Source organism: Pteronotus mesoamericanus, unplaced genomic scaffold (assembly GCF_021234165.1).
Source record: "Pteronotus mesoamericanus isolate MK-2021 breed Mesoamerican mustached bat unplaced genomic scaffold, CSHL_Meso_final scaffold_85, whole genome shotgun sequence".
Taxonomy (NCBI): Eukaryota; Metazoa; Chordata; class Mammalia; order Chiroptera; family Mormoopidae; genus Pteronotus; species Pteronotus mesoamericanus.
This window is the reverse complement of record NW_026555329.1, coordinates 11372890-11398913: the sequence shown is the minus strand read 5'-3', so window position 1 is coordinate 11398913 and position 26024 is coordinate 11372890. Positions and strand designations below refer to the sequence as shown.

The 26024-nt window shown below is 33.8% G+C and overlaps 1 protein-coding gene across 6 annotated transcripts in view; it reads right to left on the bottom strand.

Moving 5' to 3' along the window:
• Positions 1 to 26024, bottom strand: part of DGKB (diacylglycerol kinase beta) — a 538418-nt gene that overhangs the window by 462755 nt on the left and 49639 nt on the right. For 3 of the 6 annotated variants that reach the window (XM_054564443.1, XM_054564440.1, XM_054564442.1), the window contains exons 2-3: positions 10467 to 10543; positions 6702 to 6722 (exon numbers count right to left, since the gene is read on the bottom strand). In XM_054564443.1, coding sequence (XP_054420418.1) covers positions 6702 to 6722; positions 10467 to 10543 — 98 coding nt within the window. The remainder of the gene's footprint in view (positions 1 to 6701; positions 6723 to 10466; positions 10544 to 26024) is intronic. The other 3 variants (XM_054564445.1, XM_054564441.1, XM_054564444.1) reach the window with 1 other exon arrangement.

The window sequence follows — 26024 nt, the reverse complement described above, 5'->3', positions numbered from 1 at the left end:
GCTAAATGTACAATAACTGATGGTATTAAGTTTTGTAGAAAAAAAAATAAAGACAACAAAGGTTTACATGTTTCAGGGGGGAGGTGCTTGCAGTTTTAAATCTGATGATCAGGAAATGAGTTTGCTCTTTGAATAAAGATTTAAAAGTGGTATGGCACAGAGCTTTGCACGTATTTGGAGAAAGAACATTCCAGGTAGACAGAAGAAGTAGTACAAATGCCCTGAGGTGTAAAGGTGCCCCTGCTTAGAGGAATTTCCAGAAGAACCAGTGAAGAGAAGTAGGAGACTGGAGCAGGAAGCTGACTGAGGAGAGAGGGAGGACTGGAGTGGTAGGAAAGCAGGTTAAAGGCATGACCTTTGGTGATGTGTGGACTGGGGCAGACCATGAAAGGTATCAAACCATCAACTAAGGAAGAGTGAGACGAACGGTTATTGGAGCATTTGCAGCAGCTAATCACATGATCTGACATACTTATTAATTAGCTGTGAATACAAGTTTGTTCAAAAATGTAAAAACTGAATATGGACTATTTTTTGTTCAATATAGGGGATGTTACTATAGACATATGATCATATTAATTAAATGGTCTTTAAAAGACAAAAATGAATCATTTAACAATTTTAGATTAAGTAACTAACAAAAAACATAAACAAGCAAATTACTTAAACTCATTTTTTCAACAAGTGTTGACTGAGGGCCTACTATGTATGTATACCGTACTATGTTAGCTACTGGGCAAAAGATCTCTTAAGCGAACGAGGTAGGCAATACCACTGCCAGCGGCTTTCTTTCACCATTTCCACTTCAATGTTGTTATAAAATTTATGTAATTAGCTAATTATGTTAAATTAAAAAATGTAGAGGCCATTGAGCCAAAATACATAAATTAATATGTAACAAAGTTCCTGAGATTTCAAATGCACATTTTTGATATTAAAATATTTTCATAAAAAGATGCATTTTAAATGCCTCATTTCTCATGCTTAGCTTGTACTACAATTGATTATTTATAACTTGAAATATCAGAGAGCTGCTTGACAGTCCCCTAAAACTGCCATGGAGAGATTTCCTTTCAGAGAAAGAGTGAAAAGTGTGGACACCTGGAATTTTTAAAGTTAATTCTGGCAAATGAAAACGTTTCTACACCTCCAAAGCACAAAATCAATTAACTGTGGCTTTACTAACAATTATTAAGACTCAGTAGAAAGAAGTGTATTTTTTCAGTAAAAGATTGCAAGTAGCAAGAATAACAAACAATGCTAGTTCAAGTTATTTTTAGTATGTAATTATAAAATGCAAATAATGGATTAGAATAATTTTAAGTGGAACGTTTTTACCACAATTTTCAATATATTTTGTAAGGAAAGGTCTGTATCCAACTAGGTTTTGCACTTTAGTGGGAATCCACTTTAATCTAGTGTGACACTCACTGTCTTTGCTACGCTTAGTGGCATCGCTAGGACAGGTGAGCTGTTATGGAATCACACGCATATGCTCTAAAGTAATTTAAAGTGATTTTCTCCTCAAAAAAATGAAACCCAGGAAGAATTTCTTGAACAACTATGTATACATAATAATGTTAGTTTTTAATTATTGCTTACTTGTATGTTCACCTTTAAAGAAAAGTTCGAAAGGGAGTTCTCTTAATGCAGATATGCGTGCAGGCAAATTTACAAAGTTATCTTCTTTTCTGCTAGACTACAAGATCCAACGTGACTTTTCATCACAGTGTTCAATATAATGCCTTTTACATTGTAGAGCCTCATTATATATTTGAGGTATGGACTCTGAAATAGCAAAAATAAAATTTCATTCAAATACCTCTGTTTAGGTAATCTAGCAAGAAAAAAATGATTTAGGCAGATGATAAGAAGTTGTATGATGGAATAAATACAAAAAGCATCTTGTAGGAATATATGTTTTCCTTAATATATCACAAATGAGATTATTTGAGTGTAATAGTGTATGGTGTTATATTTAATAATGAAGCAAAACAAAATGAACAAAACTAATGATAAAGTAGACAAAACTTTGAAACGATTTCAAATATATGCTATCCCACAAATTCTGTTCTTTTTAATCTATCAAGGCCCAAATCTACCAGGGTTAGTACTGTGAGAAACACCTAGTTGAAAATGTATAGGAGACTGGGAAATACTCAGCCAACATCTAAGAGCAAAGGACTAAAGTTGGGTTGTTTTTTTTTTACAAAAATGGGTCAGGGAATCCACTAATTACTTTCAAGACTTAAGAATTCCCTGAACTGAAGCATTCTGTCAGCAGTCTGTAAAAGAGATTTATTAGTCTGACACTCTCTGATAGCAAAGATGGAGTTGACCATTTATGTTTTCCCATCAGACCAAACACATTATCTAGTGTATATTATACATGCAATAAATGCATTTGGGATGCAATCCAATCTCTTCTTCCTGTTCCAAATGCTCTTCTCACTTTCTGTATGTTTATCTTTCATAGGTGGATGTTTTATGCCAAACTCCTCCATAAAGCTTCCAATCTCTCCTTACGATCTTTATAATCTGAGATACATTCTATTATCCTTAACTGGAAAGGTGATATTAGACATTTGATTAAAATATCTGTTGCATATAGTGAAAACACCAAAGGTTACTGTGTTCTAGCAACTACACTAATTTTATGTGTACACTACACCTAATCCTCACAATAACGCAGTAAGTAGATGTTATTATCACTCCTATACAAATGACACTCAGAAGGTTAAATAAATTGAAAAGATCTAAAAACTCTTACAATGTAAATATTTCTAACTTCAAAAGTCACTATGTTATGGTTGACCAAAGTATAATTTATGGACAGGTTTTCCAGTATTCACACATAGAACATACTTTGCCTCTGTTTATTACTACCAATGCATTGACTAGACTATCAATAATCTTACTATTTCAGAAAAATATGATATATGATACAGTATGAAAGTGAAAGTAAGGATCACTTTATAAGGTATATAAACATCTAATCACTATGTTATACACCTGAGATATAATATAGGTCAACTATGATTGAAACATAAATGAAAAAAATACATATATACACATAAATTAACATTTAGACAATAAATGAGTAAAAGTGATGATATTATCATCTATTAACCCAATCTTCAAAAAGAAGACTATTATTCTTTTCATACTCTTTGACGTTCCAAGTGTTACTTATTATTTTTAAACATCTATCAGAAATGAGATCTACGTCGCCCCAGCCCCCGCTATATTCCTCGCTGCTGCCCCCGTTCTCATCGCTGAACTGCACGGCTTTAACGGCTCCTGTCTGGCCTGCTCTTCTACTTGTCTACTGCCTTCATTGCTTTTGCATGTATTTTTCTAAATGGAAAATTTAACCTGTTGATTTCTTAAAAATATTATTTATGAGTTTCTTTACCTATTAAAAATCCTTAAAACCTTTAGACAGCCTATGATTTTTCTATCCAAAACTCTGGATTTATTTCCCCCTACTATCTTATACTGCTTTACTGAAAATAGCTCTTCCTGACCATGAAAATAGACAAAGAAAAACAATAGGCAAACCCTAAAAATAAACTCTAGGTGTGGAAAACACCTAAAGTGTTTGTTTTACTTGTCTTTCAAAGAATGCAGACAAGATCACCTGAAGATCCCAGCATCACTTTTTTCTCTAACCTGGATTTTAACTCCTATAAAAATAACTTAATACATGTTATAAAAGAACTATATACAAATAGAGTTTTAATTACACATTCAAAGTTGGCTGTTATTATAAAAGTTATGGAGTTATTTTCCAAATTATTTAAGCTTTTTTTAAAAACTCATTTGTAGAGAAAACAATTGGAAGCAATTAGTATTATCTTAAATGTTTATTTTTAAATTTCTGCATATTTAGTGTAGAAGCTTAGGGGAGAAACAGATCAACCATTATCAATATTACAGCCATGCGAGGGAGTCAAATTATTAATTTAAGCTTTCAATTTAGCATAAATAGTAGCAGATGATCTACTCTCAAATTCTATAGTCTTCCATAGATAAAATATAGTATATTTTTTTGTATATGTTGAAATTTGTTCATCTGTGCAATTATTAGAAACGTACAAGAAGCTATTCAAATTAATATGTTTAATGATACAATTAATCTCATGTATTTATATAAATATCTTCTCAAATTGTTGGACATGATTTTATTCTAAGCTATAGAAGCTGAATACTGAAATGCAAGCTACTATATATTTCGACAATAATCAATACATAGTCAATATCAGGTTAATAACAGAATTGTAGGCATTTGATTACTCAATTTGTTTGTTGTGTTTTCAAAACTGTGTTCTGATTGCAGGTTTGATAAGAGGAAAATGACTGAAATTGTTTTCATAGCAATAGGGAAGAGAAACAGAAACGCTAGATAACATACTAACTTCCATTCCTTGCTAACTGACTGTGCTGGCATTTATGCAGTTGTGGTAGGTGGAGCAAATACAACAGACACAATAATTCTACTACCAGGACAGCATTCTGGAGAGCAGCCAGGCTTGGCAGGGAAGCGCATCACATTGCATGTATTCCACTCAAACTTCATTGTGGGAGGAAATTAGAGTTGGAAAATGCATCAGAGTTATATTCACTTTATAGTTGAGAAAAGTTGAGACTCTAAGAAAATCAAGGTTATAGGATTATTTGGGGGTATATCTTAGATATTCTCTCTTTCATACATACTGTAGAACTTTTGTGTGAAATCAAGTTGATCACTAGAGTGTGACCAATAGCCACTGCCTTGAAACATCAATGGAATACCTATATGTCAGATATGAAATTAATTATTTTACAGAGATTTGAACCCCTTTAACAAATCAATAGGGCAGACACTCTCTTCTCTTTATAAATAAGCAAACTGAGGCTAGGAAAGATTAAATAACTTGTCCAAGACCTGTTAATATGTGACAGATGTGGAATTTGAAGTCAGTTCAGTTGGATTCCTAAGACCACGTTTCCTTTTATACTTTCCAGATGATTTCTTTAATGGGAAAGGTTGTTTTGGTTCTGGAAGGACAATTATAGCTTACAATAAAAGGGTGTTTATATTATTGCTAATAATTATATCAGTGTCAATATCCTTGTTAAAGACATTTAAGATATTATAGTAGGCAGCAGCAGTACAAAATGGAGGTTCTAAATTCCCGGGTTACTTATTAAGGGATTGAAGCAACTTACTTGTCTGAATGTAAAGGTTATATACATGAACAGAACTATAGCACAGAATACCAAGTACAAAGATAAGGGAAGCCCAGGGAGCTATGAAAACGTAACTCAGCGTTGAGCCAAGGATCACCTACTGACAGAAAATGTAAAGAGGAAATCCTGCACTCACAGGGTCCTGATAGACCAAGAAAACAGGGAGAACAGCAAATATGCATGCCCTCATTCTCTGTTTTCCTTTGGCTCTTCTCATCTTCTCATGTTCTTTCTGTTCTGTAACTGGAATTGCCACCTACCGAGTCACTGTGTATGCAACAAAGACTGAACAAGGAGGAAAGTCAGGAAGAAACTCATTTTGCTGACCCCAGGAAGAGACAGAACTAACTTTGACATCAGTTTTCATTCAGCCTCTAGCGGAGGTTCAAGTTGTGCAGAAGGTGTGTTTGTTAACTAAGGTGTTCAAGGAATGCCCTTTAATACCCCAACTTCATAAAGGCAACTACTTATTCTGGGGAGTTGCCTCCCAATACCATAAAGCTCATATAGCCCGACTTTGGAGGAGCTAGTAGGATTCCACAAATTTCAAGAATGAGATCAGGAAAGGCCATGATCTGAAAGAGGCTAGTAAAAGTCATTATAGTCAACAAGTTGCCATTTCAGCAGTGCCATATTCCAGGAGAATGTAATATGTAAGATCTCTGAGTCCATCAAGATCATTCTGATATAATCAATTGAAGTATAACACGTTTGGGATGAAATTATAATGTTGTTGTCATTAAAACCATAGGGAACCTTGTGAATAAGAACCTGCTAATGCATATCCAGTATTGTCCAAGGAGACAATATTATGATTTTAGACACTATATATATATATATATATTAATAAGATATATTCCTAGTGTGATGGAAAAATCTATTTAGAGAATCAAAAAAAAATGTGTTATAATTCTCTATACCCAACTGAACTACGGATCTAAAACTTGCTTTACAAAATGGATTTTCCTAGAAGAGAGAGGCAGAGCAACAGCCAGGTTATGTTTTCCCAGAAGAGCACAATTTAATAGCTAAATTTAAAATTTTAGTTATACTTTCCTCACATATTCTAACAGCACTAGTGACCAAATTTTAAAAGTGCTTATCAACTGTATTTAAATGTAATTTTAAACCTCTCATAAATAAATTAATAAAGTTTTCATTAAATACATTATTTTATCAGAGCCCAATTACATTCCACAAAATCAGAAAATTAAATCCAAACATCTATAAAATTAAAGCCCACACCCGGGACATGTTTAAATCCCATGACTGATGTATCAGTTTCTCCATTTGAAACTTTGATTTGAACAAACATCAGTAAATTATAACTTTCTAAGTATTATAGGTAATCCTACATATTACTTAAATATTATTGGTACAGAAGTATAGCTCAGTGATAGAGAAGAGAAATTCATAGCTCACATCAGCATACAGAAAGATAAATATGAATAGAAAAGAAAATATCTTACTTGGTTAAGAATGTCTTGTTTCTGTGCATGCAAGGAAAGAAAGAATACATGTATTAATGTAAGATAATTTATGTTTATTATCTCATTATTACTAATAATTTAACTGAAAGATCAACAGTACAGATTTATTTTAAAACATACTCTAGACCCATGGGTCTCAAAATGTGGTTACAAAGCATCAGCATCAGAGTCAATTGGGAAACTGATAGAAACACAAATTTTTGAGCCCCACCCCCGGAATATAGAAACTAAGGGGAGGGATGAGTGAGTAAGCAAAAATCTGTGTCTTATTAAGAACTCCATGTGATTCTGATGCAAGATAAATTTAAGAATCACGAACTGGATCAATCTTTGCTATAATAAGCAAACAGTTCTAACTGACCTGTGATAAATATAATGAATAACACATATAGTATATTTAAAACTTTCTAGAGGAGATTATGAAATATAACAGCACATATATTCATGATTATTTATTCCCCATTTTTAATTTTTTCTTTTATTAGAATAACATTCCTAACTTCTCTCCATGCCTTAAAGATAAATGTCTTTTCATTCATATGCTACTACTTCATTTCTCCCCATCACTTTAGATATCAATGGAACAGCTTAGAATTAAATTTGAAATCCAGGGCAAAAATAGATAGATAGATAGATAGATAGATAGATAGATAGATAGATAGATAGATAGACAGATAGATAGACAGATAGATAGATTAATGATACATGCATTCAATGCCAAATTTGTTCTTTTTCTTCATCAAATTCTACTGCACTTATAAACGTTTTCCTGACTCTGTTTTACTGAGAACATTCTCACTAAGATTGCATGGACACTACTAAGTAACTGTAATCATACCCTTAACGTTATATTATTTAAATAAGATTCAGTGGAGACTAATAGGCCTGAATTAGTAATAATTATGTGCACTGGAATATGCTACTTATTACACACCAAATGGTCATTCAATGTACTATTATTTCACATACACTGAATGCTTATGTGAGACACCTTCCACTTCCCCTTATTCTTCCCATCTCTCGAGGACTTCCTTCTCCTTCTATAGCTTAATCAATGAAGTAAAGAGGAAAGGGCATCAGTCTTAAATTATGATTTCAGATAATTAGATTTTAATTATAGTTATTGTCATGAAATTAGCAAGTTAATTGTGGGAAAGTCATTTCACTTTTCTTAAAATGAGTTTCTTTATTTAAAAACTCCATAATTGTATTTGGGAATCTCAAGACCTTTTAACACTTTCTGTACTTAGACAATCTTCAAAGCAGTTGTATTGATTTTATATTTCATTATTATTTTATGTATCATTTCAAAGAATGTTATCAATCTTTAAAAGGTAATAATTAAAAATAGATAAATCATCCATATATATTTAATGTCCTCTCTATTAAAATAGATATAAAAGGTCATATTTTCATTGGATTGTTTTTACGTACAGTACTTTTATAATGCAGTAATTCAAGTGAATGATAATAAAAATAATAATTCTAACATATAAGCAGTTTTACTGTGTAAGGGAAGAACTATTTTAGAGATATTTAGGTGGTTCTCTCTCTATAAATACATTTTATACAGATGATAAAAGCCATGTTCATTTTAGACAACAGAGCACTAGTCATTTATTCTAAAGCCAGACTAGATTAATCACTTTTGTACTTTTTCTTGCATAATTGAACATTAAGTATCATCTATGCCAAACAACTTTGAGTTCAATTTGACCAATCAACAGAGAGAGAGAACTTCACATGTGAATTGACAGTATGTATTCTTCACAAATGCTTTATGAATTCTTTCATACGATTAATGTAACATTTTATAAGCTGGATGAAGTCAAAACTAAAAAGAACCTTAGGCCTTAAAGATTTCCTCTTCAACAATGCATATTCCTAATTATTTCCTTATGAAATACATACTAGTGTTTAAAAGTCATATAAACTTTAAAATATTCTCCTGAGGGGAAAAATATGTACTAGCATTAACACTGAAAAGTAGTTTCACTCTTACATTAGAATTATTTTTGGATTATAATGAGATCTAACTTTCTTATTTTTCAACTGTTCATTATTTTAATAATGCATTTCAAGAGCAGCTCCATGCATTTATGAAGAGGTGTTATATTATTGAAAAGGCTGACATCATATGTGTGTCTAATAATTAATCTAGCAATTACTTCAATAAACCCAGTGTACAGTGACTAATAATCCTCATTAAAGATATGATATCAGTAATACTAAGTCTTGTGAGTCCTTTAAATAAGAAACGATTGTAGTATAAAGGATACTATGCAAACAACATCATATTTTAACTGACATTATAGCTAGCAGCTACCTTTAGTGAGAAATAAACTAGTTTCATCTCTGTATATAGATTAGATAATATGCATGTTTTAAAATATGGTTGGTTATGTAAATATTAATGACATTTTGGGGTCTGATATTAATTCAGTAAACTTGACATCTTTAACTTTCCCACTCCCTTTTTGGTCTTTTACATTTTTCTGTTCAACAAATTCATCTACCAGCATGTTTTCTCTTATTCTATAGCATCTAGGAAAAAAGAATGTGAGGAAATGTAGGTCAGATAATTCCTTCTTTCCTGAAAATAGGAAAATGGGAATGGCTTAAAACTGCCTAATATCCCCATACTTTGTAGGTACTAAATAGCAACTTTAAAAAAAAAAAGAAATCTTAGGTTAAACTGTTTTAAAAAGTAATGTATCAGAATTTAGACAGAAGAAAACATGGCATACAAAAGAGCCATGTTTTCAGTTGAAATACTGAAAGAGTATTATAAAACAATATGAAAGCTTTATGGTTGGAATTTAGAGATGGGTTTTGATAAAAATGTTAAGTTCTATAAATCCCAGAGAAGTATAAAATTGAAGGATAACCAATAACTCTGTTCTTCTAAACATTCCAAATCACAATGACAATAATAACAAGACATATTTTAATCAGAAAAATAAAATCTGAATGGCTAGATAATACATCAGACCAAAAAATGGTCTTTTGCTAAGTGTAGCTTGTTTCAACTCACATAAACCCGACTATGACTTGGTGAAGCTGCAAAAGAACTCACAGAAATAATGATCAAACATTTAAAATGTAACATCTCTCAGCTAACATTAAGTGGAAGGTTATTTAACAAATAATTAGACGGGAAAGTCATTCAATCAAACATGGTGTTCCAAAGCAATAGACAGGACATGAAGTTATAATAAGGAAAGAATTTCAGGAACTGGTAATAGGTAAAAACAAGATAGGAGGAAAAAATTCCCCTCTTTTTGTCCAAGCTGACTCTTTAAAGTAATAGATCAGTTATATCCATCACAAAATCTTTCTTCAGTCAAGAGAACAATTCCCTGAAAAGAGTAACTCCCCTGACATATATCAATGTTCATTTGAGGTTTAAATTTCTAGGTCATGCAATTAGAGTAAGGTACCTTTTTTGTCCCCTTCTATCTAATTCTGTTTCCAGATTCAAGGAAAAGGACCAAAAACTGTACTTTAGATTATCTATATTCTTTCATGCACAGGTCATAAAAGTGTTATTTTCATTAGCAAAATAATTTTGGATTACAAAAGGTAGTAAGTACAACATTTAATATAACTCCCAGGATAGCATTTCATTGTAAATTTCATTTTGTTTACATTACAGTATATGGTACATGGCATATATATTTTTAAGAACTATTCATTAAGATATCCCTCCTCCAAGCAAATTTAAAAAAGAAAAAGAAGTTTTACCCCTTCCGGATTATACTTTGCAAGCACACCATTACCATGGAATTCTTCAAGAACATCCTTTAATTTCTTTGTAGAATCTGTAAGAAACAGAAAATACATAACTATTTATACATGCCTATTGTGATTATGAGACCCAATCGAGAAACAAATAAAGACCCCATAAAATATAAATGATCACCAAGAGATATTAACTTTAAAGTGAACATACAAAATATCCTTAAATCATTATTGAATGGCTTTTTAATTGGAAAAGGCAATCACAAAAAAAAACATAAAAAAATATGCTTTGCCCAAGTATATTACCGAAGAATGGCACCGCTGTCTATGTATTGAGTATTATATGAATTGAGGAGCAAATAAATGAATAGGCAGAATGTTTTTTCTTTTATCTTGATAACATAGTATCTACGTGAATGAAATAAGTTTAGTCCTTTTAATTTTTAGAGACATGGGAAAGGAAGGAGAAAGACAGGGAGAGAAACAACGATGTGAAAGAGAAACATTGATCCGGTGCCTCTCATAGGCTGTCAACCAGGGACCTGGCCCATAACCCAGGCATATGCCCTGACCAGGAACTGAACTGGTGACCTTCCAGTTTGTAGGATGACACCCAACCCACTGGAGCCACACCAGTCAGGGCTGAAATAAGTTTAGTTTAAAAAGAAAAAGAAAACAGAGGCATGTGATAAACTTTATAATTTATACAGCGCACTTTTCATGTATTACAACATTAACTAAATAACAACCCTGCTGAATAAACAAGAAAAATAAAATGGGTATCTAGGCCTCAGTGGCAAATCCATCCAGAGGCAAGCTATAGATTTTAGTGTTTTGCAGTTATTTTCAGAGAGAATTTTCTAAATATATATAAAGCTCGACACTAAAGCTTATTTTAATTCAATTAAGAAACAAATTTAGAAACATTACCAGAAGTATTTAAATTTCTCTGCCAATATTTTAAAATAACTTTTTGGACTTTCATCATATTAAGATGGAGACAAAAGAATGTTGGGAAATAATATCATGAAAGAACAAATATTATTAAATTTTAAAAATAATATATAAATATTGTATAAATACATCTATTTAATCTAGTAAAATAATTCTCATAATTATCAAAATATAATTTTTTGGCCAAGCAATAGCAGAATTATAATATATTTAAGGCAGAGGAAAACAATAGTTAACAAATAAGTCATCTAAATACCCAATCATGGTTGAATAACATCAATTGTTTTTAAAAGCTTCAAATTAAAATCTAAAAAATAAGCAGAAGATTCTTAGTTTCTATTAGGGACCAGGGCATAGAAATTGTCTCCTAGAATTTAAATGTAATTCTTCCATCCTTTCTCCATGATTCAGTGATATTTGAACCATCATAAAATATTTCCCAGTTCCAAAAAACTAATTTACAACTGAACTTTTGAAACACTGTGTTAGAAAATTCACTCTTGGACGCCTTGGAGGACATCATGGCCACCTATGTTCAGTGATATGCACTTCCACTTGGGATGTACGATTTTGTTCCTTTATAATTTCAATTCTATGGGGTTTTCTATTTGTGTGACTGTGTTTTTTATTGCAATAAAATGTATATACCACAAATTTACACTTTAACTATTTTAAAGTACAATTCAGCATATTTTTAGTATATTCACAAGGCGTTGCAACCATTACTCTCCAATAAAACCAGTATTCTTGACATGACACAGAAATAGAACCATACAGTTCACTGTGTGATTTGGCTTCTTTCACTTAGTCCACTGTCTTCAAGGTTCAGTTTTCCCCCACTGTCTGAAAGTAGAGTGTTCCTATGACAAATTTCATAAACCAAAATGCCTGTATAGTGAAGAAGCAACTACCATTTATTTAAAAGTGAAAATTCTCTTTGGGTTTTTTTAAGTTAGAGAAGGTAAGCATTAATGTAGGTCTTTTGTAGAAGCAAAATGGCATAAAGAGAACTTTTGAAAAGCATGAGATTCCTGTTCATGTGTATTGGATCATGTATTATTATTTCATCCCTTTTTATAGTTTAAAAAAATAATGCATTTTGTGGATATACCACTTTTCATTTACCTATTCATCATTTGGTATAAGTGAGTTGTTTCCATGTTTTGGCTTTTATGAATGGTATTGCTATGAACATTCAAGTATGCATATTTCCATGCAAAAATCTTTCAATTCCCTTGGGTATATACCTAAGACAATTGCTGTGTCATATGGTGACTCAATGTTTAACATTTTGAGGAACTACCACACAAATTTGCATAGGACTATTCTAATTTACATTCCTACTAGCAATGTATGAGAATTTCAATTTTTCAACATTTTTGTGGACACTTATTTGCTACTTTATTATAGACATCTCAATGGTTATGAATGGTTTTGATTTACATTGATCAGTCATTTGCTAATGGCAAATGGTGTTCAATATCTTTTCATACGCTTATGGCTGTTTGTATATCTTCTTTGGAGAAACATTTGTTCAAGTCTTTTTAACCTTTTTTAAATTAACTTTTTTTTTTAGTTATTGAGATCTTCTGGTGTGTGTGTGTGTGTGTGTGTGTGTGTGTGTGTGTACACATGTGTGCTACAACATGCATGAAACCTGTACAGGTTCCTAGATATTTCTTTTACAGTATATATTTTGCCAGCATTTTCAATTCTGTGACCAGAATTAATACATTATGCCATGTCCTTGGCTCTAGATTACAGGTTGCCCTAGGGAAGAAAACGCACATTTTAATTTTTGCACAGCATCAAAAATTATTCCAAAGCTGAAACAATAGAATTGGAATAAATATTAGGATTTGATTGATCAGAGCTATTCCTACACTGCAAAAATTACAGTAATAGCTTCAATATATATCTTAGGAAAGACGTATACTACTTTAAAGACCAACTTGCATATTTAAAAGAGACACGAAGCTGGCACCCTACGCCCAAATTCTTTGTGAATAATTAGGCACTGCTCTAAGTTAGCAGAATATCTTTTACCTCCTCTTGTTTGCAGAACTAGATTCAGACCATTCTGTACATACTTACAGAAATATACACATACAGAGATACATATAAATTCTAGGATAACATATCCCATGAGACTATATGTATTTTTCTTAGCCCCATGATAAAATTAAAGGGGAAGAAAAATTTTGGTTTCTTATACACTGGCCTTCCACAGAACTGCCTGAAGGTGGATTTTTCATTTCAGGTTTCTATATAAGCAAAAAATACATTCAGTAATCATTTATAAATTCCCAGAGGAAATAACAATCCTAAAAGTTATTCATGTCATTTTTAGTAGTTTATTAGTCATTTATATTGGGATATTCTTAGTGGAGTAACTCCCTGGAATAAATTGATAAGTAACAGTCAAAATATGTGATTGTACGTTCTATGAACTAAATGAGACTCAAGGCTGATCTTGGTCTGAGACAATATAAAGAGTTCTAATTCATATTCAGATGAATCACCATCAACTCATCTTGGCCCTTTTCCAATCTCAATTTATATTTTTAATATGTTGACATCTGAAGTTTACCAATAATCTAGTCCTTCCTTCACAATACAGTTTAGAAATGGGAACATTATCTTGTTCTATTCCTGTTCCAATAGGAATAAACTAGGAATAGGAATACCTGTCTAGGGCTCATTCTCTCTAAGACTGTGGTCTTGTCTTGCCTGGCCAGCATTCTATAGATGGAGATTTTGGTATATAACAACAAGGAGTCCTACATATCCTGCCTGGACCCCATAACCTTTAAATAGAATCTGGTACATGAACTGCTCACATATCTGCTTAGATTTCCCAATTGCATTAGATTGTGAAAATCTTTCTACTGTGTTCTACCTACCTTCAGAGGAGAACACACATTTACTTATTTTATAATTCAGGTGCTTTTTTGGATTTGTTCTTATTCCCTATTACCATAAATATTCCTATCTTTTTAATTATGTCAACTCTAAATCACTTCTGTTCCAAACAACAATGGGGGAGTGGGGAAGAGAAAGAATGCACGACTAGATCTGGTGCAAGACAGATGCTAAGGAAATGACGCCGGGGTGAATAGATAGTAGGTGAGTGAAAGACACAGTCTCAGCCATATTTCAGCTAATATTGGAGCTTCAAGTCCAAGAGCATAGTGACAGATTCTGGGCTGAGCAAGGCTGAGAAATCCAGGCAAGCAGCCAGCCAGCCAGGCAGCTGTAAGCTGGGAGATCAATTCACAGTTAATACATATCTGCAACGGAACAAAGGCTTGGCATCCAAGAAGACTGACAACTGAGGTGCTGGGCAGCTAGTTTAATACTTGGGATAGGGGATCAGTACAAATGCTCCACACAAAATGTTGGATCTCCTAGAAATCAAAGGAGGGACATGATTTGAGGCCAATCTGAAAGCCAGGGCTAATTCTAGAAGCTCTGATGTTTGGCTTGGCTAATAGGGCAGAGGACTTGAAGGAAAACACAGAATACAACTTTTGCTTTTTGACTAGTGTGTTGGTATTACCAGGAAGTAGTTAATAATAATGCCCACAATAGGGAGAATGGGGTTATTTTTTTCATAGACTTACCATTTATCTATTTAAATTTATATTTTATTATATTTTTGCCATTACCATTTATCCCTATTTTATCCCCCTCCCTCTGGGAATCACCACACTGTTGTCCACGAATCTTCTTTCATTTTTGCTCAATCCTCTGCCCCCAAACCAGCCCCCCACCCCAGGAGGAGAGGTCATTTTAGATCGTCTGTTCCATCACCATCAGTATCATCTAAGAACTGAGGTGCTACTGAACCTCAATGTGGTAGTAATTGTGTTAGGCAAACCCCTTTACATGCTGTAACAGATAAAATGTATATGGGGACTCAGAGAATAGGTTTTCTTATGGCTTGTCTTCTCAGCACCTGCTCCAGTGCATTTGTGCTCCTATGAATCCTCATGTTTGGCTGACTCACATTATGTGCATGCCATGAGATTAAACGTGGTACATTTTGGGAATGTACAATTAAAAATGTTCTGGTCTTTTCCATGATTTTCAAAGAAAATTGAATTCCTTTTACATAATTCTAAAATAAAAATAAATCAATAAGCGCATTTGGCAATGTTTAGAAAATGGAAGAATGAAACTAATTGATGGGTCCTAAAAAACGCTACATGAAAAATGAAACACGTTTAGTTCACCTCATATCCTTTTAGGTGTCTGTTGCATCTTGAATGAGCTTCCTTTGTGGTTTGACTGCCTCTCTGCATGCACTTGTCAGATTAATCACGAAGACCCCGTGGAGTAATGGAAAGATTTAAAGCCAGATACATTTGGATTTAAGTCCTGGCTCCAGAGTTTTTGGCTGAATGTCCTTGGGCATATTTTTAACCTCTTTGTGGCTCAGTTTTCCAATACTTAAAGTTGGAATAATGATATGGACCATGCAAATGTGTCTTGGAAAGTGTCTGGTGCCCAACAAATTCCTGTTCATTCATTCCATCCTAAAGATGACTTCAAACACATGATCATCATTCAACAGTTTCCTGTTGTCTTTAGATTAAAGCACAATCCCTGTTCCTAGCATCCTAAGTATTCTAATATGATCCAAAACTACCTACCAATATTTTATATGCTTTCCTTATTTATAACTTAATATCCAGTCATCCAATTACCAAGGTATCCCATGATTTGAGTTTTTTCTTGCCTCCTGATATTCTTTTTGCCCAAGATTCCCTTCAATGTCAAATGAAGTTCAAGCATGATGTATGCCACAGTTTACCTGCCACTTAGGCAAAATCTCTCAGGGCCTCCTTCAACGGCAGCAGAGGGCAAGTTATCCTCTGTAGAACACCCCATAATAACTTTCTTAGAATCCACATCTGATTTATGCATTAAATACTACTGACACTATTAATTAAACTCTGCGTGTGTAGTGCTTTATATTGCAAAGTATTTTCCCTTATTATTTCTCTTGAAACTCATAAGCAGCTGGTGACTGTATCAAACTACATCTCCAATTAACTAACAATGTTAAGAAATCATGGTTAAAGAAACCATTACCTATTCAAAAATCACACAGATAAAAGGGTTGAACTAGTGATCCAAACTCTTTCATATGACCCAAATCTGTTCTCTCTACTTTGAAAAAAGAACCAACAGTTCTTTCCACTACAGTGAAGGCATCTACTTTGGACTCCATGACTTTTGCCAATTTAGTTCAGGGAACTTTAATACCTGTTTTTCTACTACATAGAAATACTGTATTTCTTTTTTTATAAACTTAACAGATGAAGAATATATCTTCTATGTATATAAGAACTGCAACCAAAAATCATATGAGTATTTTTTAAATTAAAGTTCAATGCATTTTTATTTTATTTTTGTTCAGTATTATATTTCTTTTTTATAATAAAATTAGAATATGTGTGTGTTGCTCTTTTGAAAAATACTTTAAAATATATGTAGATTTTGTATATACATTTCATACAGTTATAAGAATGCATCTTTGATAATCATTAATTTTTATTGCATTATAAGGGGAAAGTACATAGAAAAGACAAGACTATTGAGCAGAAGTTAAAAAAAATATTCTGCAAATAGCACATTCTCATTATGCCTCATGGCAAAACCTTTTTTTGGTCTGTTCCAAAATAAATATACTTTAAAGTCAAAGCCAGTGGTTTTCCATCCAAATAATAGTCATAGCTGCTGTGAAAAGATGATCACATTCCACTGTTAACACCAAGTCTATCCAACTTACACAATGCTTTTGTCATTTGTATAAATAACATGTTTTTAAACAACTGGCAGTAGGTTAATGTCATCCTTTATATGCCAAAGTAGACAATGCCATGGGTCCTTGTTTCAGTGAGGATGTTGGTTTTCCAGGTAAAAATGAAGGCTCTGACAATATGAGAAAGGCTGCCCGTGCCTTTAATCTTAAAGTTACACAGGACTATGGAAAAACCATCTTTTGGTTCTTTCAGCCCAGTGCTTTCAAAAGTTTCCTCACGACCTAGGCTTCCCTACACAGTGTTTTCCCCATCCGAAAGGATATTCATGGCTTAATAATGTCTTCCTATGTGCATGCAAAAATACCTTTGCAGTGGCTTTTTTAACCCTGTAGTAAATAGGGTTGCATGGCTTTCACTGTTTAAGAGAAGTCTTTTCTGATTTAAATATTGAGCTAGCATGAATGTGCATGTAACATATTAATATTCAGAACAAAGCTAAATTTGATAATTAAAGTTTCCTTTAGCAACACAGTATTTAAAATAGCAAAAGAGCTTTATTGTTGTCCAATTCAGACAGTTTTGTGTCTAGCCCAGTAGTTCTTAAACCTGGATCCATCCCAGGATCATATGGCTTGCTTTTAAAATATATGGATGCCATCGCTAGCTCTCCATCCAGCTCTCCATCTATGATCCTGTCCCCATTTTCCTTGTTAGTTCAGAGGCTAGTAGGGGGCCGAGGGGGGCACGTTGAGGAGGTGAAGGGATTGAGCAAGAAGGAAAAAGGACTCATGGATGTGGACAACAGTGTGGTGATTGCTGGGGAGAGGGGTTATAAGGGAAATAAATGGTAGTAGAAAAGAATACAATAAAGATTAAATTTTTAAGAAAAAATGAATGTCTGGGCCTAAAACACAGTGATGAAGATGGCATTGCGCTGCAGTGGATCCAGAAATAGAGACTTTTAAAAAGCTCTTCTCATGATCTTACATGCAGAAAAGATTTAATTTAGCACTGCTCTGATTCTTAAAAAAGATACACAAAGAAATTGAAAGTAAATAAGCAATTTTTCCTGCTTTATTTCCATGTGTGTGCGCATGTGTGCGCATGTACGCGCATGTGTGTGTGTGTGTGTGTGTGTATACATATATATTTTTTTCCTCGTTGCTGGTCAAAGAGCTTAATGAAAAAAATATTAGAATGTTTTATTCAAAAATTTATTTACCTTGACCTAATGTCACAAATGCAAAAATACAATGTTTTGAAAATCCAGAAGATCCAGATACTGATACTGTTATTAATGCAATTCCCCATGCGATATAAAAGATGTTTTACTTAAACTGTAGTCAGCAACTGAAAAGGAACACTTAAAGCATTGTTTAATGAGGTATTTGGAGAACAAGTCACCAAGAGTCAGAAGTTCATACCTACTTGTGCGAGAATAACAATAAAAGTAGAGAGACTGAATAAGAAGTATAGAACTATTGTAAAAAATACTGAGTCATGTTGTAGCAGTTTATGTGCCAACTGAAATCTATGAATCTGGATTTTTAAATATCCTAAAAAGATTATTCTAATGACACAGCTCTACTAGGAAGAGCTATATAATAAAAAGCTCTTAAGCTCTTGTGAGTGCAAGCTTCCTCTCTACATGTTCCTGCTAAACTCTTGGGATCCTTGTTACTTGAAATGATGATGGTCACAGAGAATGTCTTAGAGAAACGTGCATAGAAATACACATTTTTTTGCAATAACTACTTCCATTTATCTGGAAAGACAACTATTTAATTCTACAATAACTGTTGATTTGAAACTATGAATAAAATTTCCTTTTCCCTTTTGATAGTCATTATTTGCTAATAATCCTCTTAAATGAACATCTCTTAAAAGTTCTTTCCTGAACTTGCTATTATTTTTTCCCTTCATCTGCCTATATTTAACTTTTTCATGGGTGCATCTAGTCCAATATCTTGGACAACATATTTTTAAGAGTGGTTCTTTGGATAGACAAAATGTTTGAAAAATTTTTTTAACAAAACTAGGCCAGCCAGACGTAATGATAGAAGCCCATAAGATACTTACATTTTATACATATTTTACTGTGTAGAAAATTATATTAAGGAAATAGATACATGTGTTTGAGCCACTCATCCACACAATAACCAAAACTTGATACTGCAAACATAATTTTAATGAAGAGTTATAACTGGGGACTAAATTGACTGGTGTGATTCAGCAGTGTGCTGGTAAAGGTTTACCTGTTGAAGGTGCAGAGGGTTCACCTGGAGAGTCTGCTAACTGATCTGTCAAAAACTTTCCCACCACGGCCATTTCGAGGCTCCAAAATGACACCATACACGTGGAGTTGGGAAAAGACGCTAACATTTAACTCACGTGAGTACTAATTAACACATTAATCAATGTGAAATTTTATATACTTAAAGGAGAATAAATAGGTCTTTCAAAACAATAGAGACAAAGTGCAGAAATTCTATATATTTGAGCAGCATGTATTGAGTTTAGAACAATAATGTCCCAAGTACTTGGAATATATTATTGCATAAAACAGAAAATATTCTTGCTGATATATTTTGTAGTCTAGTGAAGGAAAACAGAAAATAAACATAATAAATAAGTGTACTATATTAGAAGATTTCAACTGCTATGTAAACAAAAGATAAGGTAAAGGGGATTATTAACTTGCAAACAGTTTGCAATTTTAAACAGCAAGTTAAGAATGCACTGCTATAAAAAGGTGATATTTGGGCAAAACTTTGAATCTGATTTAAGTTTTAAAAGATGAACTTTGTTCATGTAAAACTAATGATATCTGAATGCTCTGTGGATTATACTAATGTCTAAATTCTGGTTTCGCAGTATTTTATAAACTGTAGTTATATAAGATGTAAACAACTGTAACTAATACATAGGATCTCCCTGGTCATGATTTTTTAAAAAAAATAAGATCCTGTGAAGCTCTCATTATTTTAAATTATTTTTTAAAAAAGGATCACTCTAACTATTGTACTAAAAACAGACTTGTACAAGACAAGAGTAAAAGTGGGGGGGGGATTATGGAATTATTACATTAATTTAGCATAGAGATTAGATTACTTTGCATGAAGGTATTAGTGGTGATACAGGAAAGATGGATTATTTTGAAAGTGGAGCCAAAGGATTCCCCAATGATTGAACATGGTTTGTGAAAGTGAAGTGTCAAAAATGATCCCCAAAATTTTATGTTTGAGCAATCAGAGGGATGAAGTCGCCATGGAGGGGGCAGCGACCACTGCAGGCAGGGCGAGGTTAGGTTGGAGAGCTTCTACTGTTCCTTTTAGGCATTTTATGGTTGAGAAATCTATTGGACAACCAAATTTAGCCATTAAGAAAGCAATTATACATAAATGTGGAATTCAAGAGAGGATCTGGGCTAAAGAACTAAATTTGAGCATTATTTGTAAGTTCACTCTCCAACTTCACAGTCCACATCATAAAACTGTATGACAGCACGTGGAGACGGATGTTTGAAAAGCTACCAAGGACTGAGACGTGGAGGCCTCGGAGGTTCAAATAGGAAAAGAGGGGGAATCTGCACGGAGACTAAGAATAAGTATCTAGTAAAGAGCAGGAAAACCAGGAGAAGCAATGTGTCATGAAAGTAAAGTGTCATATAATATCAAGGAAGATGAGAAGCAGAACCTGATAGTTGGATTTAGCAAGAAGAAAGTCATTCATGTCCTTGTTTAAAACCATTTCAATTTAGTAGTTAGGACAGAAGCTCAAGTAGATTGCATTAAGGAAAAAAAAAAGAGGGGAGGAAGGATGGAAAGCAGCAAGTATAGGCAACTCATTCACAAAGATTGGCTCCAACAGAAGCAAAGAATTTGAGCAGTAGCTGAACTGCAGGAAGTGGATTTTGGATAATTTTTTTAAGAGGAGGGGAAAGAAAATAGCTTGCTGGTAAAAAATGATCAAGACTGCATATGCTGAAAAAAAGAAGGGAAAAACCACAGAACGGTAACTTCTGTGGGTAAGAAAAAATGCAATGATATTCACAGCAGGTCTGGCTTAGAGCGGTGGGCGCGTGGTCAGTTCACCCAAGAGAGAAGGCAGAGGATATGGGCTCACAAGCTGGGAGTACGTAGATGCTCAGCTGGCAGATACAAAGTTCTCTTGGGACTGTTTTACTTTAGTAGGTGAAGGAGAAATAAAGACCACCAGCTGAGAAAAAGAGAAGAAGGTTTGATTTGAGGAGACTTGAGGAAAGTATTGAGAGCCCTTGACGAAAATCATCCAGGAGATAGCAGAAGTGTACAGACAAGGAAAATGTGGTTTGATAACCAGGCCACATTGCAGTCCTGTCAGCTATGAAACATGCGGAAAGTTAAAATTAACTAGGTTTATGGTTTATCCCTCTAAGTGTGGTGGAGTGAGAGGGCAAGGAAGTTATGGAAGGAAGCAAGGAGATAATTTCAATGACTTCTCATAAGGGACTGCATTTCAGTTTTCCATTTTTACCTCACTTCAGGAAGTCTACTGTGAGCCCTGCTGGCCATCCTCTTCAATTTGAGAGAACAATTTCTGGCATTACTGTGTTTTTTAGAGATTTATGTGCTCTAGTCAAATGCCAACCTTCTCTGTACCAACCATAAAGGGATGTAGAAAAGAGACACTTTTTAATTCAGGTTGTTTCTATGTGTGTTGCCCAAGAGTTAACAGTACCACTATGAGTCTTGTCGGGGTTTTTTTTTTTTCCTTTTTCTTCATTTTTCTCTCTATCCTGTTCAGTTGCTACTTATCCTTGGATGTATTTAATTCTGTCTAATAATTGTCTTTTCAGCCTTCTTTCTTGCCCAGAGGCTGGTAAAATAGGGAACCCGAGTAGTTCAGCTCTATGTGGAGCCATCATTATTAGTGGTGAATAAAAGTGTAATTCTCTAGAGACATTGACAGTCTCATGTCCCCACTTGACTGCCTCTGCTCCTCCCTTCCCATCTGAGGATGCTGTAACATTCCCAGCATGCACTTGTTTGATTCATTTGGGAGAGAGTGAATAATAACAGTTAGACAATTTTGGTGACTCTCTGCCCCATGATGACACTTTCCAACTTGTATAGTTGAAGTATGTTTTGTTCCCACTCCCTTGGCTTCAAGCCACTCATTCATCCTCTATTCTTTCTATCATTTTAAAAGTGATTTCAGGACATCATTTTTACAAAATTGCATTCATTCTATTTCCCCAGAAAGACAGACTAGATTTTAAAGTATATATAATTGCAAGAAATAATCATTTTATGCAGTACTCAAATACTTTCTGCACAAATACCATATGAAATCTACAAACTAATGAACACAGTTTCAACTCAATATTTGGAATTTTACATTGACAAATGCTGCTTAACTACCATTTATTATTTGCGGTGACACCATCATTATTGGTAAATGGGAATAACAAAAATATCCTCTTGTGATTCTGCTGGGATGAGTACCTGGCACCTAATTAATATTCATTAACTCAGCTCTTACCATCATCTGCATTGTCAGATGTACACTGAGGTATGGAGTTATTTTTTTAATAACCTTCATTTCAGATTATTCTCAACTTCATTTTCTTTTGCATTTCGCTAGATGCTTTGAACTTCCTATCTGAACCAACAACCAGGATATAACATAAAATGTTGTAAATTAAAGTTATATTTAAATTATCAATTTTAATTTTTTGTTACAAGAAATATACTTTGATAATAGAATTAAGTGTAGTCATAATATGCATTTCAATAAAGATATTCAATGAAATGCAACTATGAGTTACAATTCTGAATCTGTACCTTATTAAAAAATTTTAAGCCCACACTAGTTCAGAAGATGAAAGCTTCATTTTATTTATTTTCAAAGTTCTTATGTGGGTTGCAAAACAGTTGCTGAGAAACCAGACATTCTGGCAACAATAGTGCATTATTCTCCAGTCTCAATGCTAATAACATCCTGTTTTAAGACAATGCAAAATAACCAAAGTTTCCAATTAGTTTGACTATAAAACTTGCAGCTCTCTGTGCACTTACCAACAAACACAATATTTGGCTATCTGGAAACCCAAAATCTTTCCCTTTTTTTTTTGGCAAATATATTTCAAAACATGTAATTTGCTCACAGGCAATTTTAAAGAACATAAAACCCAAAATATTGGCCCCCAAGTTTTAAATTCAAAACAAAACTCAGGGAAATGAACCATATTTATTTTGCAGTTTTATGTATCTACTCGTCTTACCATGCCCTGGAGGCTGTGTAAAAGCTTCAATGTGAAAAGGAGGGTTAAAACTATACATGAAATTAGAAGCAGTGGAGACGTTTGCTTCCAGACCTTGGCTCTTAAATGATCTATAGGATAGTCCTCTCTTAGTATTAAAAGTACTATAAATACTATGACTATTAGTAGAAAGTCCCTCTCTAGTATTAGAGGGACCTCCATTTTCCTCCTCTAATACTGGGGAAATTTGAAGAAACATATATAAGGACTCTTCAGCTACACCTTCTATAATTCAGTGATAAAGATACCCTAGAAGGATACTCAGTACCACACCACCTAAATATTCCCCTCCTAGTATTTTCATCTCTAACTGTTATTTCCCTTAATTCTTATCCAACTTTTGAACAACATGTTCAGATTGAGGAACTCCGAAACTAACTAGATTGAGGAACTAATCCCACTATCAAATAAGATGAAAAAAGAAAGAGAAACAAAGATTTCAATGAAAAAAAAAATGTTTTTCATTTTCCCTGGCTGGTGTGGCTCAGTTGGTTGGAGCATCCTCAAATAACAAAAAAGTAGCTCATTCCGTTCCAAGCCAGAGCACATGCCAGGGTTGCGGGATTGGTCTCTGGTCCAGGCACATAGATCTCCAGTCTGGGCAGATACGTGAGGCAACCAATTCATGTTTTTCTCTCAAATTTTAACTTTTTTTATATGTATATTACTATATAGTTAAATGTTTAATATAGTCATATTGTCAATATTTACTTTATAGCTTCTGGGTTTGAATATTTTACTTCAGGTCATGAAAAATATTAGTTCTATTTTCTTCTAAAACTCCTTAGATTCCACATATTGATTTTTAACTCACCTGAATATTTCTTGTATAATGTGTGAAATAAGGCTCTATATTTGTTTTATTTCAAGTAATAGTGGTCCATGCACCTTATTTTACCCATTGATTTGAAATATCAACTTAATTATATATTACATTGTTAGGTAGATATATATGTTTGTCTTTAGAATGCTCATTATATTTCAATGATCTACAACAACATGAATGGAACTGGAGAATATTAAGCTAAGTGAAATAAGCCAGTTGATAAAAGACAAATACCCACCAGTCAATGTGCTTTTACTGCAGAGACAATTCTCGGTCATGTTTGAGGGGGGAAAAACGTCCAGGGAAACAAATGCTACCAAAGATGAATAACACTATTAGTTTCTCAAAACTGTTATAAGAAATTATCATTAACTTGGTGGCTAAAAACATTTTATCATATAGTTCTAGAGGACTGAGGTCCAAAATTAAGGTTTTCTTATGGAAGCTCTGATGACGAATCCATTTCAGCAGCTCTCTTAGTTTCTATGGCTTCTGGAAATCTTTGACAATCTTGCTCTGCCCACCAAACGCATTAATCTCTGATCCTGTTGTCATACAGTGTCCTCTCCTGTTTCTGTTTTTCCCTTTGTCTTTTTTTTTAATTTAACTTTTATTGTATTTTTTTTACATTACCGTTTACAAGACCTTTTTTTAATTGTTGTTCAATTACAGCTGTCCCCATTTTTCCCCCATTACTCTCCCATCTTACCCACCCCCCACCTCCCACATTCAATCCTCCCCATTGTCTTTGTCCAGGGGTCCTTTACACATGTTCCTTGACTTTACCCTTTCCCTACTCCCCTCCCCATTTCCCCTCTCCGCCCTCCTCTCTGGTCACTGTCAGTTTGTTCTTTATTTCCACACCTCTGGTTCTATTTTGCTCCCTTGTTTGCTTTGGTGATTAGGTTCCACTTATAGGTGAGATCATATGGTATTTTTCTTTCATTGCCTGGCTTATTTCACTTAGCATAATGCTCTAGAGAGCATAATGCTCCCCAGTTCCATCCATGCTGTTGTGAAGGGAAGGAATTATTTTTATCTTTCTGCTGCATAGTATTCCATTGTGTAAATGTACCAGAGTTTTTTGATCCACTCATTTACTGATGGACACTTAGGCTGTTTCCAGCACTTGGCTATTGTAAATACCGCTGCTATTAACATAGGTGTACATAGGTTCTTTTGAATTGGTATTTCAGGATTCTTAGGATGTAATCTCAGCAGTGGAATCACCAGGTCAAAAGGCAGTTCCATTTTTAGTTTTTTGAGGAAATTCATACCCTTTTTGTTTAATAAGAACACTGGAATTAGACACAATAAAAAATAAAATAAAAAACTTTAAAAAAGGACACTCGACTTAGAGCCCACCCTAAATCCATAATGAGCTCTTCTCGAGATCCGTAGTACATTTGCAAACACCCTTTTCCCAAATAGGGCTGCCTTCAGAGGTTTCAGGGATTAGGGCTCAGAAATATTGGGGGGCGGAAGGGCACCATCCAGCACCCTGGTTTTTGTTAGAAACTTTAAAATGTCAACCAAAACTTTTAGGAAGGCATTGCTGTGAAAAATCCCCGGATTAAATGGAATTTTGTAGTGCATATTTTGTTACATAGTAGGTTAAAACAGGTCTTCTGAGAAACACATACAAGAAATTCTAGAGACAGCTCTGAAGGATTAAAAGGGGAGGAGGAGAAGCAAGGAGTAAGCAA